The sequence below is a fragment of the Nuphar pumila genome, chromosome 9 (assembly GCF_984573655.1).
Source record: "Nuphar pumila chromosome 9, dmNupPumi1.hap1.1, whole genome shotgun sequence".
Classification (NCBI taxonomy): domain Eukaryota; kingdom Viridiplantae; phylum Streptophyta; class Magnoliopsida; order Nymphaeales; family Nymphaeaceae; genus Nuphar; species Nuphar pumila.
Window position 1 is genome coordinate 17,913,421 of NC_143257.1, and position 20,645 is coordinate 17,934,065.

The 20,645-nt window shown below is 36.3% G+C and overlaps 1 protein-coding gene across 2 annotated transcripts in view; it reads right to left on the reverse strand.

Annotated features, from left to right (window-relative positions):
- Positions 1 to 19,631: 19,631 nt before the first annotated feature.
- The window catches only part of LOC149828471 (N-terminal acetyltransferase A complex auxiliary subunit NAA15-like), a 65,968-nt gene continuing 64,954 nt past the window's right edge, over positions 19,632 to 20,645 (reverse strand). The window contains exons 26-27 of one of the 2 annotated variants that reach the window (XR_016434294.1): positions 19,923 to 20,189; positions 19,632 to 19,830 (exon numbers count right to left, since the gene is read on the reverse strand). Coding sequence is in view for 1 of the 2 variants with exons in the window: in XM_090017603.1 (XP_089873729.1) it covers positions 19,990 to 20,189 (200 nt within the window). In the remaining variant the exon portion in view is untranslated. Of the gene's footprint in view, positions 20,190 to 20,645 lie in introns of both variants that reach the window. The other variant, XM_090017603.1, reaches the window with a different exon arrangement.

Below are 20,645 nucleotides of genomic sequence, written 5' to 3' on the forward strand. Positions count from 1 at the left end.
TTATTTTAAAAACTAAAACTATTATATTAATGACAATCACTAAAATATACACTAAATTGCAAAATAAAACTAATTTTCAAGCATTTTCTATTTTTTAATCATTTTAACACATTTACTCAAAACTAGCATAAAATTGGGTTTTTAATATGTTTTCTCATGAAATCATGCATATTTTAATATGAAATAAACCCTAAATATATGCATGATCAAATACGCCCATGCTTATGTTTTGCTAGTCCTCGAGCAAACTAAAAAAATACAAGAAATCAAACTATCATTAACTCACTTTCGTAGAAATTACGGTTGCATTTAGCACATGCAACAATCCCTTTCAACCCCTGGGTTACCCCAGTGGACGAGTAAGGTCTCGTGAGGGTTTGCAGTGATTCTACTCACAAACATCTCTGTCATGTATGCATAATATCATATATCTTCACAAGTAGTAGGTAATTAAAGAATTTGTTTTCATAAATATTTGTTACAAAAAAAATCAAAACATAATTAGAGTCTTTTATATACCACCACAGAAAAAGAATTTCTTTCCCTTTTCTAAATATCACAATTATTTATTTTTTATTCTTGAAAAATCTAATAAAAACAAGTTATTATTTATTTATCCTCACTCATATGTTTTCTGCACAGGTTTTCTTAATCACACTTCTAAGTAGTGAACTTTTTCTTTTCTAGCTCTTTTCTTTTCTTGATTTTTAATTTTTCACGTTTTTTTTTGCACACTTATTTTTTTTTATTTTATGGCTTGCGTATGGTCTGCTTTTATGCCATGTGCAATGTCAATATCTTTTATACTTTTTCAATGTATATCAAAAGATATCAACTTAGACACAAAAGTGACTTCCTTCATTTACCTTTTCGATATGAAATTCAAACAATTCAACTTGTGTTTGTTCTCAGCTACTAAAGATCACAAAGTTTTCCACTCTCCTTTTCAAAATGGAATTCAAATGCTTCAACTTATATCTAAGTCCCTTTTACTAAGGATTGCAAAATTATCCAAACAACCTAACAAATGCTCTTTTTTTCTTTTGAGCTTATTTTTGCGCTTTTGTTCATTTGCTTAGTTTTTTCAAAAATAAAACTATGCATATTCATATTTGTGATTCAAAATAAACTCTAACATGTATCTATCATCATTTCTTCGAAATCCATATAAACAACCATAATTTCTAGATCCATGTCAAAAAAAATTTCGTGGGGCTTAAAAATCCTCTAAAAATATTAGATTTGAAATAACATTCATATAAGTTCAAACTCGTTCTTTTAAAAACCTACTTTTGTGAAAGATATGTAAACATGTGCAAGAACGTAGACAAAAATATCAGGGTGTGCAAACTACACCCTCCCCCATGCTTGAATGACATTGTCCCAGTGGCACTCCCTCATGCTTATATGAAACTAAGAGAATACACATAAGACAATAAATGAGGAAAAAAGAGTAGAAACACCTGACATGAAATATGAATGCATGTTCTACGACTGTAATGAATGCAATGTATACACGACATAACATGAAAACTCATGAATAAAACAAAAAAGAAAAATAAAACCTAATAAAATCTACAAATGCGAAGGCAAATCTAATACTATACAAGATATGGATTGTCTCCCATAAAGTGCTAAGTTTGACGTCTCTAGCCAAACGGATCCCTGAAAAAACCCTTCATTGTCCATGAGATCAATGGACATGAAGTCAGGCTCAATCGGTCTCTCTATGAAAAAAAGTGTCATATGTGACACTGCGCACTGTGTTTCTGCCCACTCAACCCCTAAAAGTAGTATCATGACTCTCACTATAGGAAGAACAGAGGTTAGTCTCCTCTGGGAGACTACTCTCAAAAGGAGAGTCTATGACCGATCGACTATCGATATATGAAACATCAAAGAAGTGGTGACCATGATCCTGCTTGACTAGGTCAAGCATCTTTTGCATATGCACCTCTTGCTTGCTAAAAGCAATCAACGATCCTAATGCCTGAGAGACTGGGGCTCTATGAATATATGAAGACTGTAGAAATTGTGGACATTGCCTCTTCTCCTGAGGCCTAATGGAGGAGATCGACTCGTCAGTGGGTATGATATTGAGCTCATGAGTCGATTCTTAAATGGGGTGACATGCCTTCCCATGTTGAAGGGATGTAACTAATTTGATCTGCGCAGGGTGTGAATCAGTGGAATGCAAGCCAAATGACATGGAATCCTCTCCCTTGGGTATGACAACAGACTGACTAGATAGGTTCTTCTTGCTTTGTCTGCTGAAGGTCTCAGCCAACTGTCATATTTGAATCTCTAGTTTGGCTATTGACTGCGTATAGAAACAAAGAGTGGCCTTAATATCAGAAAAAATCTCTAACATCTTCTTCTAAAATGATGTGGTCGAAGTGGGCTCCTGAGGAGAAGGCAAACTATACTGGGGGTGGACCTGTGAAAATATGGGACGTGAGTAACCATGTGAAGGGTTACTATGTCTATGCTGTTTTTGGGAGGACTGATGGGGTAGTTTCATCGTTCTGAGTTATATGAGGGTGCAAATGAATCATGCATGGGTCTAGCGAAACCTTGGGCAGCCTTCATCTGCTCCTGAACGAATTCAGGATATAGCGGTGCTGCCGGACACTCTGAAACACAATGTGCAGGGCCAGCACATAGCTCACACACTCTTCCTACTGGACTTTGCAAAGAATTAGCTAAAAATTGATCTAATTTCCTAGACAACAGGTCAACCTTGGTTTGCAAATCTTGCCCGGACCCTACTTCGAAAATCCCTATTTTCTTAGGACCACTAGGCACAGATATGGTCCTATCGAGCCGTGAAGACAAGGCATGATGCATCTCGTTCTCACTCAAGGTCTCAAATAAAGACCAAGCCTTGTCCTCACTCTTGAGCATGAAAGTGCCCCCACACGACAAATGAACCATTTGACGGTTCTTCTCAGTAAGATCGTCATAGAAATATTACACCAGTTGCCAGCGAGGCACCTGGTGGTGGGGACACTTGTGGAGAAGATCTTTCATCCTCTTCCAAGTCTCGTGAAACATTTCTCCCTCTATTTACGAAAAGCTGGTGTTGGCCTTTCGATATTGATTCATCTTACCAATTGAGAAATATTTCTTTAAAAACTCCCTTTGCATATGTTCTCAAGTGGTAATTTGAACAATATCTAACGACTTTAGCCAATGCTTGGCTTTATCCTTTAGAGAGAAGGGGAATAAGGTCAACCTCATATCATCCTCTCCAAAATTGTTGATTTGCATTGTCGAGCAAATCTCAAGGAATTCATCGAGATGAAGATATGGGTCTTCATTACTAAGGCCATAAAACGAAGGTAGCATCTGGATCACACTGGCCTTAATCTCAAAGTGGTTCGCTCCTACATCAGATCTCGTGATGCAGGAGGCGAGAGTATAGGTGTTGGGCATGAAGTACTCCCTAAGAGGACGAATCATCTGCTGATCTTCAACCATGGTTGCAGCTCTCTAGGCTCTCCTAATAAGGGACTCTAAGTCCTCGATTGGTTCGACAAGCTTAGGGTCAAGCGAGCATCGCCCTTACATACACCTTGAAGTAGATCAATATAGCACACACCCTAATTTGGGTTTTTCTACCTAACTAACGCGCTAGTGGCCAAACCACGCAAACCACACAGCGAGTAAGCAAAAACAAATGCAAAAACCAACAAACAAACAAACACCACACACTTGCACTCAACAGGGAATTTGTGAAAAGCAAACTAAGAGCACGGTACTAATCGTGCACAGTCACCTCTAAGGGTATCCTTTGGATAAGCTGTGCAAGAAATGTAAAGTGGTCTCTACGTTGTGCAAACACGTGGTTCTAATCCTAAATGCAAAAAATAAACTAAACAATCCTAGATATTCATCAGAAAAGTAAACTAAACAATCCTACGTAATAACTGGAAAGTAAAGTAAATAATCCTAAAAATACATGAACAAACAAATAGGCAATAAAGTGAATACTCATATTTCACTGTTCCTGGACAATGGCGCCAAAAATTTGATGTCTTTTTAAAGAAATTATAGTTTTGAAAATATTTTTAAATGAAAGCAATGTGAAAACTAGACATCAAATAATAAAAAACGGTTCTCACTAGTGGTAGAGACCGGGTCGAACTCAAGGAACGAGAATACTTTGTATTCAAATAAGCAACTAAACTACTCTTTATTGTCAAAATAAAAAAGTATGAGTTAAGTAAAGCTAAGTAACTATTACATCAAATATATACCCTACGCAGAGGGCTTAAAATGGTTTTATTACAACCCGGAAATTAAATTCTTAAATTCTAAAAGAAAAGCAAAAATCTTATATGCTTGTGCTTTTGTGTCACTTGCTCGCTTTTGCTCCACTCTGTGCTATCCTGCACAATTCAGAAGAACACGAGCAACACAAGAGAGTAATAGAAACTACACTAAGCAGATTATACTAATTAATTGCTAAAAGAAATGAAAGATAATATGAAAGAAATCTAAATGACAAATTTAAATAAAAATGATTACTAATTAAATCTAACTACTAACTAACTAATTACAAAGCAATTAACAATGCTAATTATCTTACTTAACTAACAACTAACTAATTACTTTACTAATCAACTAACAATTTACTTAACTAACAACTAATACTACTCAGTTAACTAATATCTAACAGTTAATGAACTAACCACTTACTTAACTAATCAGCTAATCTAACAATTACACATTACTTAACTGCTTCAAACAAAATTATTCTACTAATCCCTAACGATTTGATAAACTAACAACTAACTAGTCACTTAACTAAACAACTAACTCTATTACTCAAAACAATAAAAATCAGTGAAATTCAGCGATTAACACAGTAAACATTAAGCAAAACTCAAATCTGATCTAGTTAATATCAGTAAAAATCTGGGGCTAAGATTAAATTTCACCGGAAACAGTAAAAAGCACGACTCAAATTGCCTAATTTCAGTAAAAAAAAACATGGCTCAGATGAAATTTCGTCAAAAATAGTAACGAGCACGGCCAGATTGCCGATGGATCAGTAAAGAAAAATACAACTCAGATTGCCAATGAATCCAAATGTTCACGATTCAGCTGTTCATCTTACCCCTGTTCATGATTCAAATGTTCACAATTCAGATGCCAGATTCAAATTTCTGATGGACATCGATTTGCTTTGAAAACATTCAGCGCCGAAAATCAAATTTTTGCCAGAGCTCAGTGAAAAGCATGGCTCATATTTAAACAGCAACGCCGGAGATCAATGAAAAGCATGACCAGAAGAAATTTGCCGGAAACAGTAAGCAACAACATTCACCCGATTTAAACAGAGCATTCACCGAAAGATGTGATTCAGATCAACATTCACCGGATTCAAACACAAATCATGATAGAGGATTCACGGCAAAAAGAGGAATCACGATGTCATGGCTTACGCAGGGGATTCCGGCCAATCGTGACAGAGTTTTCTGGCCAGCTACAAATCCTTCACGATTCTGATTTGCTAGAATGGATCCAGGCCTCTGATTGGTGCTGAAATTCGATTACAAACTCAGGCTCAAACATCAATATCGATCAGGAATAAAAATGTTGAAATCCAGATGATTGATCCAATTACACAGTAAGCACCGGAAAACAAAGTGATTGATCCAGATGATCGATCAATTTGTAAAAAAAATGATAATCGATCCAGATGATCGATTAAATTTCAGTAACTTTGTGTTAAAATTCAAATGAAGTGTGTGAGCATGAAGGTGTTGCATATAATAAAATAAATTATTATGGGATACATTTTCACCATGTACTTACCACAGGCATTTACCCGATTTGCATTTTGTATTGCATTGCATTCAATGCACACTGACTTATAATTGTTTTGATACTTAGCTTAAGTATCACATTTTTTGTACATCCTGCACTCAAATCAATTAAACATATAGGGCAACTTATGCATACATAACAACCCTAGATATCTACAACTAAGTATGGTGTGTGCGCATAACTTGTATTTGCAATTCATTTAAATATTTAGCGCAACAATATCATGCTTACACAATTAGTGCCTAAACATGCTCTTTACAAGTTCAGTTAAGGTATCTTACCTTGATAATGTGAAGAACAATGAATCAAAACTCAAAAGAGTAAGTGGTTTCAAAATTCGCAAAGACCGCTACCCAAGCAATACAATGAACCCTTCTTGTGTGATCACAAATACCAAAAACTTTATAAATGCCAATTATACCAAGATTAGCCAAAAATGACAAATTACCCTATAAACCATTACCAAGAGCCACATAACACACAAATACACTTCAATAATTTACAAACTCCATCAAAAATATATTTAAATATAATATATATATATAGTGATTTATAGCCCAAAATAGTTTTATAAATTCAAATTATGCCCTGATTGAACAAAAATGAACAAATGAACATGTAATATATCAATAAATGAAATTCAAAAGCTAAAAACACATTTCTAATTTAGAGATAAAAAATGAGTTATTTACTTATTAATAATCCTTAAAAATTATGGGTTTTACATTAACCATGTCAACACACACGTCGTAGGTGCGGTTTTGCACGTGCACATGCATAGTTCGTGTTCACAAATGGAAAGTGTTTAGAAGCACTTATCCATTCATTTATAATTATACGAATGCTTAGAAATATATATTGTAATGTATGAATTGTCATGCAGGTATAAAATAAATGATACTTAATGCTAAGTATCACTCATAGTTAGAAAAGTAATGCACATAAAATGCAAAGTATTGTGCAAATCGGGTAAATACTCGTGGTAAGTGTAAATGATGAAAGTGCATTATATCAATAGATACATGGTTATGTGAAATACAATTTGCGCACACACACCACTTAGTTGTGGATATTAGGATTGTCATAATTCAAATTTGGAGATGAGGTTGAGCCCGATTTAAATGTATGAGAATAGAAGTGCTTTTTTTGTTATAGTTCAGGAGATCATGTTTGTCATGATTTAAATAGCAAAATATAAAGTGCTTTTTGAAGGTACATGTGTGCATATACATGATTGAATTAAATATTATGTGATTGATATGACTGCATGGCTAAATTGAATATTTATGTGAATGTTGCATGTGATGTATACCATGTATGCAATGAATGTTTCATGCATATGAATTTTGAATTGAATGATTTATGCATAAGGGCATGAATAAATCATGACATGTACCATGCATCAAAGCATATTTTTTTGAGTCATGCATATGGCATGGACTGTTGAATTATGCATGAGGGCATAAGAGGGTTATCCTGAGAGATAATGACACTGAAACATAACCTATAGCTTAATAATAAAGATAACCCTGAGACCATGGGTCCAATTGAGGCGTTAGTAAAGTCAAGCTCTCAAAGATGGATGAGTCCATCTTGATCTCAATGAGATGGCTAGGTCCATCCTGATCTCTTGTCTTTCTTGAAGAAAGAAAAGTGGTACAAACCTTGTGGGATAATTTAAGAGTTAGAGGACTACGTGTGCCTCATCCCCCACCCCACGAAGGTATAGGGAATAGGTCTACAGGGGGATTCATAGGGTAGGGCGAAAAGCTCTATAGAGTAAGGGAAGACGTTCTTTGTTGTTTTTAGCTCAGGCAGCATACACGGGCGTAGGTCGGTATGAGGACTCCATATCCATCTCTCAATCGCTACATTGTAGGATTGATCGTCTGGGATAGACTCAGTTAAGTCATAGAAGGAAGAATAAAATACATAGAATAATAAATAGTCTTATGGTTGTTTCTGGGTGGCTATACCATCTTTTCTATCAGATGGGTCTAAATAATCAAGAGAAATAATGTATTTAATTTTGAGAATCATTCTAATCATGTGCATAAACATATAGATGTAGACATATAGGGTTTGCTAATGTTTATATATGTTATTGCATGCGAATTTACATGTGAATGAGAAAGACATGTTTAAGGTCATGTGGTTGATCGGTTGCTTCAAGTCACAAACTTGATAGTTTGCACGAGAGGTGCTTGTATGTGTGAGACACACGGGAAAGGTCGAGTTAGGGCCTATTATCTATATGTAATCTAAATGCATGAGTGCATTAAATGACCTAAGAACAGACATGATGATTTGATAAATGTAAGAGTGCGTATTATAGTCATGAGTTGGACTTGTGTATGCTATTTTTGAGAAAAGAAGGTGAATGCTTGCATTTTCATAGACTGTTATGTCTTATTCACTTGAAAAGCATGTGTGTATTAGGTACTCTGGAATAATCGAATGGGACTTCGACCTGTTTGTCATATGCAACTCTTTAAAAGCATATGTTATGTTTGTGAGAGACTGATGTTCTAACTTGTTTGAAAAGCAAGTGTAGTGTTTCATGTTGGACATGGTCAATGGGATATTGACTTAATTATATTATGAAATTATGCATGAACTATTTATGTATTATTTATTTATGTGAATGGATGAATGTCATGGATGTGAATAAATGAATGGATGAATGTCATCAATATGAATATATGATTGAAGGTTATGTGAATGGTTATTCTTGTAGATTCTCTTTACCCTTATTTTATAAATGATAAGAATCACACTTTGGTTGTACCATTATAAACTTGATTTGTATTCTTCAAGTTTGGTTTGGGTTTCCTATGGGCATATGGTTAATGCCCTATAACATTACAGATCGAATGACAGGTTGCTACATATTTGGAGGCATCACTCTTACTATGATCTCTCGGGAATCCAGACATTTTGATTTTGATAAACTTGCAAACAATTAAACTTTGTGATTCTGGATCTTTACTTTTTTAGGACATGTAAATATTTTGGAATAAGAATCCTTATAAATGTTGTCTTTTCTTGCTTAAGATTTCAAATCTCAAACTTTTACATAGCCCCTTAATTGTCTTAACCCTTAAATAAATTTTGTCTTCCATAAATTTTATATGTGATGGTCCCTAGAGTAATAACCTCAATTGAGTTGTGTCTAAAGTTGATTACGTATTGTATCTGATATTGGGAAGCTAGTATACGCTCATGCTTGTGCTCAAACGAGCCACCCAGTGTTTAGAACGGTTGAAATGTGATCATAGATGAACTCGTTAATGCATTACCCTTGAGAATCATGTAAAACTTTGTAACAATTGAAAATTTTTATTTTTTTTTGAATTTTTGGGTTTTAGAAAAGTTTTAAAAAGGTTGAATTTTTTAGGGATGTTATAATTATGTTACTAAATACGAAGTAAAATTGCATATTTTATAAGATAACATATTTTCTTATTATTTATTGTAAAATTCCCAAAAATCAGAACTCTTGGTTATTGTTCGCAATAATTATTTGCAAAGTTCCTTAAAATTGTAAATCCATTATTTTTTGTTATAATTCAATAGACATTTTACAATTCAACAAACATTTCTTGTTATAATTTAGCAGACACTTACAATTTAGTAGACATTTTTTATTCTTATTTAATAGAGATTTATATTCAAATTTAAAACTATATATAATTTACCTGTAATATTCAAAACTATATACATTCATTCTCATCATTCATTTAAATTGTTATAGGTATTTAAAGTTAAACTAAATAGAAATTCAATTATAGTTGCATTTACAAAGTATTGATTACTTAATTATAATAATTTATAATTACAAAACATTAATCACTTTTGTAGATGCCACAGGCACACTTGTAACTCCTCATTGACCCTAGTATAGTTATCGATAAGCTCAGCATGATTTCGTATAATGAACTCCTTTGCAGCAAGTATATTCTTTAGCATGCAGATTTTGGCATGTGCATAAGCCAACTCTACATTTTCTCCACTTGCAATCCTTCTCTGCTTTCGACTCATCAGCCCATATTTCTCCTCCTCCTCCTTAATGGTTATCTTTTTTGAGGGACTGCCAATAAAATATCGAGATTGAGTAGTTACATCTTCATCATTGTCAATAAGTACCATGGGGACAAGTCAATGGGGGTAATCCTTTATCCTATCATTTATTATTAGCAAGATGATTTTGCTAACTGTGACAGGGTGACCAGTTGGTTGTTAAACATAACCAAATTATCGGACCACTCAGTTGGTCATTTTAATTATAGTGTTCAACACATGGTAGTTTCTCCTCACTCTGTTGAGGTCAAAGTAATTCATCAATCATGATAACTCAACCCTTTTCCTAGGAATGCACCATCTTTCGTTCCCAAATAACTATCACGTGTTTAAAATCTCCCTATCGATGTTCACTCACTAGTTCCCCATGACACTTAAATCCAGTGAATTGTGTTACATCCACCAACATAATGATAATCTCAATATCTCTGAGCTGGAATGTGTTAGTTTTCACATTCTAAAATTGCACAACGGCCTCTAAGAGGGGGTAATTGATGTTCAATGGTATGATCTTCAAGAATTTTTTGAAACGCAAATGATCAAGTTTATCCTTTGCATCCTACAATAGTGATAGAAACCACTAGTGTGCTTAGAACTAGTAGAATCAGTGCATGTGGTATGTTGGATTACTCTTCTTGCCTTGTAGCTCCTACAGTATATATATGATAATTTAATAAATGATTGAATGTAAAATAGAAAATGATTACAAACATCTTAGAAATATGTATCTACAAAATAACAATTCACTAAACTACATGTCTAGAAGCACTAGACCTTTTTTTCTCGCTTTGATCTCTTCCTTAGAGCTTGCACTTTCTTCTCTGTATCCTCCCCTTGCTGAGGGACTTTCACCCCTTGCTGAGATGCCTTCTCTCCTTGTTGAGGTACCTTCTCCGCCCTTCTATCATTTACATTCTCTATGGTCGCATCTCCAGCTTCATCTATTTAGTCATTGAGGTCAGCAACAACCATAAAGTGAGTGCATGGGTCAAATTTCTTGTTCACTAAGTCTATCCACCTCCCCCTCCTTAGATGTTTTCGGGATGGGAGACATGATTGTGGCAACAAACTCTTCATCATTTCTTGCACATTCTGCTTAAGTTTTGCGCTAGGTAGGAGTTATTAACTACAATTTGACCAACATTTCAAGTATTTTTTTTGCTATTTTTGGGTAACTGATAACTGAGCTTGTATTTTTTATGGTAATTGTTAGACATCCGGTATTTTGGCCATGGAGTAGGCTCCCTCTCTATCCATGTGTCAAGCTTATTATGTACATCATAGTATAAAAAATGACCCAATATATAAATTTTCTTCTTTGACAATTTTTGATGTGCTTCAACACTAGCAAACGATGTGGGTGTGTGCCCCTTAGACTTCTCAATAGTCATATTATGCCAAACTCTATATATAACAAAAGCCAAGTAATTCATAAAACTTTTCTTGTAACAGATAGACCTTAAGAAGTTTCAAAAAAGTATCTTGCAACAAATATAAAATTACTACCTTGACAAGCAAAATCATGTCATCTGAAAGTATCAATAAAAAATCAAACATTTGGCATTAAAGTATACACAACACTAAGAAGCACAAAATTTATTCATCAATGAGAATATATTATTAGTTGTAGTTGTCATTACTACATCAGCAACAACAACACTGCATACAAAACAACTTAAAGAAAATTAAGCATTCCAAAAAAGGTAAGTAAAAAACATACTTAATAAACACCAAACAATGTTTAATTATATCAAATAAGAAAAAAAAATGCAATGCATCTAGGCATTAGAAGATGACAATGCTCATAGCCATCACCACGGTGTGGTTAACTCGTCTCACTATAGAAGCAAGAATCTCAAGCCATTGAACCAAGCAGTTGAACCACTATTCAGTTGTGTCAACAAAACCAATGTTTTAGAAAGTAAACTAATACTGCTATAGTTTCTTAAATTTGTCAATGTATCGATTGTAGGCATATTTTTTGTATGAAGGATAAAGAGAGGTAAAAGAGACAAGATACAACAATATAAAAAAGGTTGAAGTATGTAGGCCCTGTCTTCTCAATATTTTTATAAACATTGAGGGAAAAGGTTATAAAAAAACTAGTCAAAAATACTGTCTACCGAAAAAATTCATCCTTAAGAATATATTTACTGAAAAAACTCATTGTTAAAAATGTGCTTACCAAAAAAATCATTGTCGATAAATTTGAAAAACTCAACGATGAAGTATCACCGATGGATCACTGAAAAATATGGTCAGAAATAGTTGTCGTAAAATCACTGATTTTTTTTATGAAATATTAAGAAGGTTGGAGACCACAAAGAAACCCTAAAATATGCAAAAACAGCCCTAAGGTACGAACAATCACTTTTTATACTTCCGAAGAGTCACATTTATTCTAGTAGAAAAACCCCAAACATGAAAGAACATCGCACATTTAGATATGTGGTATTTATGTAGTAACATATTTGCGTCTCTTTGCACAATTCGATATGTAATCTTATAAAATATGTGACTTTACTTTATTATTTGCGAAGTTGTGATTAAAAGAGATTCACATAAGTTATATTTGTGTATTTCGTTATGATCACAAAAAAAATGTGCAAATATTTCAGTATTTGCAAAGTTATGATCACAAAGAAGTTCACAAAACTTGCTTTTTTGTGTTTCATAAAATTTGCAAAAAGAATCAATGTGAACACATATTTAAGTGACAATTAAAGAAAATAAAAGGAAAAAGTTGGCACGTTTCTCGCAACTTTAATATAAAATATGTGATTTTACTAAAGTATTTACGATTTCATAGAAGACCACATAAATCACATTTTTTTTGCACACTTCTTGAGAAACACAAAAAAATATGTGCAAATATAAAATTTAAGTGAAGTTTTGCCTTAGCCGACGAGCAAAATGATATATCGCACAATCTTTGTGACATTCATTTGTACAAAGGATAAAAAAGTCTTAAAAGTTTTCTATTTGCTGTTTTGAACAGCGAGCAGATTTTAAAAATTTTAAAACATTTGACAAAACACGTCATATTTATCATACTGTGCAGTCATTTTTCGTTTTCTTTTCTTCAATTCTTAATCACAAAGACAACTAGAAGCTTCGTAGAATAACACAAGCAGCCTTCACTTTCCTTTATGCTTTCTATTTACTCGATACTGATATTATTACAAAGGCTAAACCTTTTTAAAATCTTTAATTCAGATAAACATTCTACTGATCAAAGATAGCCTTCCACTATAATATTTTTGACAGAAAACCTTCCATTATAATATTGATACTGTATCATGCTCTTAACCGGCAACAGTTATTCTTTATGCATATTTTGTAGGTGAAAATTGTTTTTAAGTAAATCCTTTATACCTTGAAAATTTTGAGGCTCATGCCTCATTCGAATTTTTTAAGAATGCCGCTCTACACCAACGCCTTTGAAAGGCTTGCTCGCCGCATAAGCAAGCCAGGCTTGAACAACTCGTGTTCAATTCATTCACCTTGTTGCTAAGTGAGATACAGTCCACCACATAAAACAAATGCCAATTTTATCAGAGACTGGAAAACGAAAACCACAAATTGACTTTAATATCATCAAATGAAGAGCAAGACATCACTGAACTTGTCAAGACTTGAGACCAGCAGGTGTCTTTTGAAATGGCATCTAGGATTTACGCATCTAGTAAAAACATGGTCAAACTACTCTAGTGTCGAATGTTTGGAAACTGATAGATGAGATGGAAGTCGCGCATTTGGAAAAGAATGCAAGACAATCTCCCCTTTACATTTGCACCAACTCCTAGATTTGATAACTACCACCACTTAGAGGCAACAGCTACCAAATCCATCCATTCCCCCTTTTGTATTTACACCAAATCCTGAATTCGATAACTACTACCTCATGGGGGGGGGGGGGGGGGGGGGGGAGGAGGGGAGGTCTCTCGAAACATGCTTCCCCTCTATTCTCTCATTATCTCTCTCTCTGCACTTTCTTTTCCCCGACCCCCCTCTCATTTCTGCTAGTCGGAGACCCCCCGACAACCCACCGCCACCGGTGACCTCCCGTCCGACAGCCCTCAGGTGACCACCCCTCACCTCTCCTGTCTTCTCCTGTTGACGGGATCAGCACAGGCGATCCCGACCTGAGCTCCCTTCCGAAAACCCAAGGTCGGCAGCCCAGGTGCGCACCCCTCTGCCGCCTCCTCTTCCCCTTTTCTTTTCTTCTTCTTTCCCTTGACTAACAGGGGCAAAATCCCCTGCCTATCGGTCTTTTACGGCAGGGAATGGCCGTCCGATAGAGGCTTTAGCCCCTGCCACTTTGTTGACAGGTCGACAGGTGTAAAACCCCTGCCGGCTATGAGAAGGGTTCTGGCAGGGGGTTTTAGGGCCCCTACCTGCCCTTTTGTTTTCACAGGGAGGGTCGAGACCCCTCCATGTCTCTTCTTTTTCACAGGGAGGGTTGAGCCCTTCTTGTCTCCTTTTTATCGCGCAGGGGAGGGTTCGACCCTCCTTGCCTCTGTTTGTTGTGGGGAAGGGCTCTAGCCCTCCCTGCCTACGTGCTATGCAAGGGAAGGTTCGCCCCTCCCTGCCTTTGTAGTACGCTGGAGGAGGGGTTGAGCCCCCTCCTCGGTCCCTTGATGTTAGGGGAGAGGTTGAGCCCCTCCCTGCTTGTTTATTGCGCGGGGAAGGGGTCAACCCCCTTCTTGTTTTCGTGTTTTGTTGGGAAGGGGACGAGACCCCCTTCCTACCTCTATTGGTCAAGGGAGGGGTCGAGCCCCCTCCCTGTACCCTCGATGTTCAGGGAAGGGGTTGCGACCCTCCTTGCACCCTCGTTGTTCAGGAGAGGGGTCAAGCCCCCTCCTTGCTCCCTCTTCTCTAGAGTCAGGCAGGGGCTTCGCCCCCTGCCTGTTTGCGTGTTCATCAGGCAGGGGCCAAGCTCATACCTCTTTGCGTATTTGGCAGGCAGGGGCGAAGCCCCCTGCCTCCCTCTTTGTGTCTAGCGAGCAAGGGTCTCGCTCCTGCCGCTTTGCTCTTCCAGCAGGCAGGGCTTCGCCCTGCCTGCCTCGTTGCCTTCATCAAGCAGGGGTGCAACCCCTGCCTCTGTCTGAACCATCGTCAGGCAGGGGTGCATCCCCCTGCCTCCTTATTTCTCGTTGACAGCAGGTCAGCAGGGCTCGCAGCCCCTGCCTCTGCTTCTAACACTGAAAGCAGGTTTGCAGCCTCTGCTTATTTCAAGACAGAACAACGGTAGCGCCCCTGTCTTCTCTATTTTTAAGATTGAGATAGCATGTTGATGCCTTGCTTTTGCAACTCGTATGATGGATCCAGCTTGTACCCCGTGACCCAAGTCATTCATCGCTTACACCCGCAGACGCCAGCAATCTTGTAACTCTCAAAGGTAGGAAAAGATTGCACAAAGAACTTGGATAATTGAATTGAGTTCAATTAACTAAAAAGGATATATATATATATATATATATATATATATATATATATATATATATATATATATATATATATATATATATATATATATATATATATATATACGAGTACGCATTTAACTCAAGGACGTGATTTCGCGATCCTTGTCATTTACTTTCTGTCATGTCTTTACTTTGTCGTCGCGCTTTGCGCCCAGGCTCCTACTTTTGCAAATGTTTCGTTATTGCCTTGTCATTGCAGATGACGCTCAAGTTTTCGCTCATTGCATGTTCTATAAAAGGCATCCTCGTGAAGGATGCAAGAGCCATTTACTACTCTCCTTCTTGTGATAAGAGTTGAGCTGGGAGCTTAACGATACATTCTCGTCTAAGGAGAGGGATCTTGGCTTTTTGAGTGAACAGTCCTGTATAGTAGACTTGAGAATTTAGGAAGCTGCGCAAAAGCATCAAAGACTTCCCAAATCAAAGTATTTAGAAGGATGTGATTGGCTAGTTATGTTCGTCTATTCGACATATCTTGGATAACCCCAAATTGGGGGCTTGAACGAACTTCTTAGCGAGGGTTCTGTTAAGAAACTCGCATCTCGTTCATCGAGGCCGATATCGAGTCATGCGAGGCATGTAGATACCATGATAGCGGATGAGATTCTAGAAAATTGCATGCCAAATGTTGACACAAGTTGTTGGTTATTTCAAAAGATAAATAATGTCAAAAGTAAAGTTTGAGAAACATTACATCTTTGTGAAACACTTTTGTTGAGACTCTAATTGAAGAACTATACCCCTTTTCATCCTAGAGTACTTGTAGTCATGCACTACACGCTAGTACTGCAATGATCGGATGAGACGGTCGTGCGACCTCGAACAGTGCTAAATGCACAATGTTGTAAACACATAAAAATGGGATCACCTTCAGAGGTAAGATGCTCATTTGGTCAAAAGACTATAGCATATAGAATGAGTCGTCAATTAATTTACCCCTAACACACTCATTCGCTTCTTGTAGTATGTCAAGGGAGAGGATGGAGCAGTACATACTCCAATAGACAGGTTGTTAATAACCACCCCACGGGCAAAGATCCATCCTCCCAAGTCATTAGAGTTAGGAAAAAAGACTACCAGACATTATCATAGGTGGTAGATCCCATGGACTTCTGCAAAAGTTGGATGCATCCGTTGCCAAGTACCTGCCTTTGGAGAATCCTCTTTTGGCTAAAGTTGTCCCCTTAGGAGCGGACTCAACTAGCTATTCAGGTTATTAAAAATACATAGAATAACAGACGCCCGAACTAGTCTCAGTTGTTTCTACGATTTGTCTGCGCGTAACTGCAGGCCAGTAATATCGAAACATAAGTCTATTCACACTGGTTGATGGGTCATAAGACTTTCGTGTGTTTTGGGTACATATTTTTTGTCAAGTAAAAGCTTATCGATGAAATTATGTATGACTTTAGTATCTCTGAGATTCTTATGATTATGATGCTTATGCAGGTAAATAACACGTCATGCCTACATAGTTGTATTGCAGAAGATTGCATTATGATTGTTTGTGTGAATATATCATACCTGTATAACATAATTGATAAGTATCATGAATATTTGATTAAAATGTCTTGAAGATATATGTGTGAGTTACACGCTAGAAAGGTCGAATGCGATGTACTTTGAGATAAGAATTGTGAATGCATATGATGATGCAATGATCTGAATATTTGCACATATAACTTGAATCCTATGTGAATTTATTGAACTACGCAAGAGTTATGTATGTTGAAGTTTATTTGATTCATAATATATTATGTGTGTATTCTCATGTGTATAGAACTCATGCTTTGTTTATGCATGCTTTGAGGTCCTATTTGAGGAATGCAATGTTCCTTATGGTAATGATGCGATGTGTGGTGTTATATGATTCTGTATGATGTGATTGAAATGTCACGTGATAAGAAATGTTAAAAGCATGCGATAAATATTCATGGTTCATAGAACCTTATTGGAGGAATGTGTGATCTTGTGTTTTGATTTACCATGTGAAGTGATACGATGCATATTGCTAGTATATATGTTTGTGTCCATATTGGTGGTTACTGATCCCAAGAGCGGTCAATTGTTTAGAGCAGTCGATTGTATTGATGCATGTATCACTGAGTATGGTATTTGTTGAGGACCTGATCTTCAAAGAATTATCTGCAAGGGTGTGTATCATCAAAATCAGGTGACCCGACTAGAGTGGTAGATCTATGTGAGGATGTACACTTTCCAAGAGTGGATAACCACAAAGACGACAAACTTCTATGAGAAAGTGTATGGTTCAAGACCAGGTATACCATCTAGGACTGTAGTTTCTTGTGAGGTTGTATATTTTCCAAACCAGGTGATCCGGCATTGATATTGTTAATTATAATAGTGGCTATCGACCCTGAGAGCGATCATTTGTGTTGATATGTGTATCACAATAATTTTTATTGAATATGACATTTGTTGATGACCGGATTCCCAAAGGATTCTCTGTGAGGGTATGTATGATCAAGATCTGGTAATCGGCTAGAGCGATAGAATCTCTATGAAAAAATACACTGTCCAAGAGTGAGTAGTCGCAAAGACGGTGAAATCCTATAAGAAAATGTATTGTCCAAGACTAAGTATACCATCTAGGGTGGTAATTACTTGTGAGGTCGTACATTTTCCAAACCATGCGATCCGATGTGAAACTTGTGAATTTTGATTACCATAAAAAGTTATGGTGAGTTACGATGATCTTCTGAGATTGATATTGATAATCAGTTATGAATCTATAGATTTGGCTTTCTGTTATAGCATAATTACATGTTGGACTCAGATATGATAATCAAATCTTTATTGATTTTAGATCATGTTTTGGACCTTCTATGAAATGATAGGGTTTTTCTAAGAAAGTATGATGCCTTAAATAAGTCATAAGAGGTGATAGTTAGCCGCATAAGGCTTTAAAAGATAAAAATAAATTAAGGTTGTTCAGGACAAAGAGTTTGTTAGAAATAGTGAGAACGACAAACGACATCTTGATAAAATTCAGAGACCTCGTTGAAGAAACGAAAACAAGTTAGAGCAATGTCTCATTATATCTCTTCATCCATGTTGAATCAAGTAGAAGATAACATTCTTATAGTCTTCTGCTAAACTTTTTTTATAATGCTGTATAAACGCTTGCGAAGATAAAAATTTAATCACATATATGTTTTGTTCAATCGAGCTTTGAATTGTTTACCTGCTTTGAACTGCTTACTTGCTTTGAACTGTCGATCTGCTTAGCATACTGAATTAAATGATCTTAATTCAGTTTTCTGTAATCTCTCTTGTGCACCTACTGCTTTTTCACGAAACTAACTCATTCTATGGGTACAAGTGATGATTAGGTACACCACGAACGATACACAATTACAAGATTTCTTGCTCTTAGCTCGTGTCCTGAACGTTTTTAAGTTTTGTCACTAATTTTTCTTTGGATATCCAAACTTTGTACTATTTGAAAACTTCTTTAAATAAAAATGCATTTTCAAGTGTTTTGCAAGTAACATGTATAATGAGTTTTGATTCTTTTAGCTAACGTACCTAAAGTTGTTAGTTTGCCTTTCTAAATTTAACAAAATAATTATCTTCCGCTGATTACATAAACAAACTCTGAAAGAAAAGAGATTTTCTTCTAGTCTATTGCCTATTTTCTGAAAGATTCCAAGTTTAAAATTTTAGGGCGTTACAATCTGGACCACATCCATTCAGCTAGTGTGACCCAAATCAAGCCTTTTACAGGTGAAAGCTAGGGCTATAAAATTGATGTGACCCAAATCAGGCTTTTTACATGCAAACCAAGTAGTAATCTCTGAATATCAGTACAGCAGTATTATACTCCTAGGCTAGCCCCCTTGTTTTGACCTTCTATTTTGGACTTGAAAATAGTCATCATCAGCCCCATGTTACTAACAACAAAACTCATCCAAGTACAAAGACCAGAGAGACCTCAATATCTGAAACAAATTCCTTGGTTGTTGATATTGGACAACCGGTCCTGTACTCGTCAGTAACCGTCGTCAAGGAAAAAAGAAAAGAAAAGAAAAGATGGAAGAACCTGACAAACGGCCAGTCAGCCATCAAATTGCTGTTTTGGCAGCTATCAGTAAAAGCATTGATACATTGAAGACTTCTGTCTTTGGCATACTTGAGCTGAATCAAATTCCTGGTTATTCTTCGACAATGGAAAGGTCCATGTTTTCTCATAGAACACTCAGAATAAATCAACCAGAAAATACAAACAAAATTTGATAAAAATATAAGAAACTAATTATACACATCCAAAATGTCATCAACCCTTCCTCAAGGCATATAACTCAATGGAACAAATTACACAAGACTAGAGTCAAAGCAAGAAGAACGCAGAGGTATCCTGACCTTACCTATAATCTTGAAAATCAATGTGCCCAGCTCTTCTCCACTGAACATCAAAAAACTGCTTCTTTCAAAATCCCTTCCGAGTATTCAATTTACCAAGTTCAGCTGACTACCCAAATCTGTGCAGTTCCTTACCTGTGTTTGAAATTCTGAATGTGCCTTTAGCACTGAAAGATGGTGTGTGGGGTTGAGCTTTTGCTTATTAGATGTTCAAGGTCTTTAGAGAGTTGATGTTCCCATTTATGGAGTGGGAGTCTTGGACGCTAGCACCACAACGCTCAACACCACCGTTTTCCGGTGCAGTGTTTAAGTTACGATCAACTGGCTTTAGTACAGCAGAACTGCGGAGGCCTTTGAAGTATGTCGAGTAGGGAAAGTACTCTGCACATCTGGTTCTCCACCCTATATATGCACAAGCATGAATTAGCATTTCTAAAGCAACCACAGAGAAAAAAGAACGTGAGATGGCTCGACAAATCTAACATCAAATGCACATGAAAAGAATCATGTATTCTTTACAGAACGAATTTTGTGCATCTATCATAAAAGAACATATTAGGGGAAACTGGACTTAAACAGCCTAGATGACATGTACTGATTTATCGCTAATCAAGGTGGTTACACAAAGTCCAAAGGTAATTGATGATTCCACACTAGCATAGGTATCATTTGTTTCCGGAGCAACCTTACACATTTCATCTTATGCTTTTGACTTTTGAATACCACTCTGAAGCCAAATAGAGGAACCCCAACAATGACCTAGTCTTTGCATTATTTGAACAATATCTACCAACCATTCAGTACCAGCCACATGTCCAAATCAGCTAACATATTAGATGCTACTGTATATAACAACAA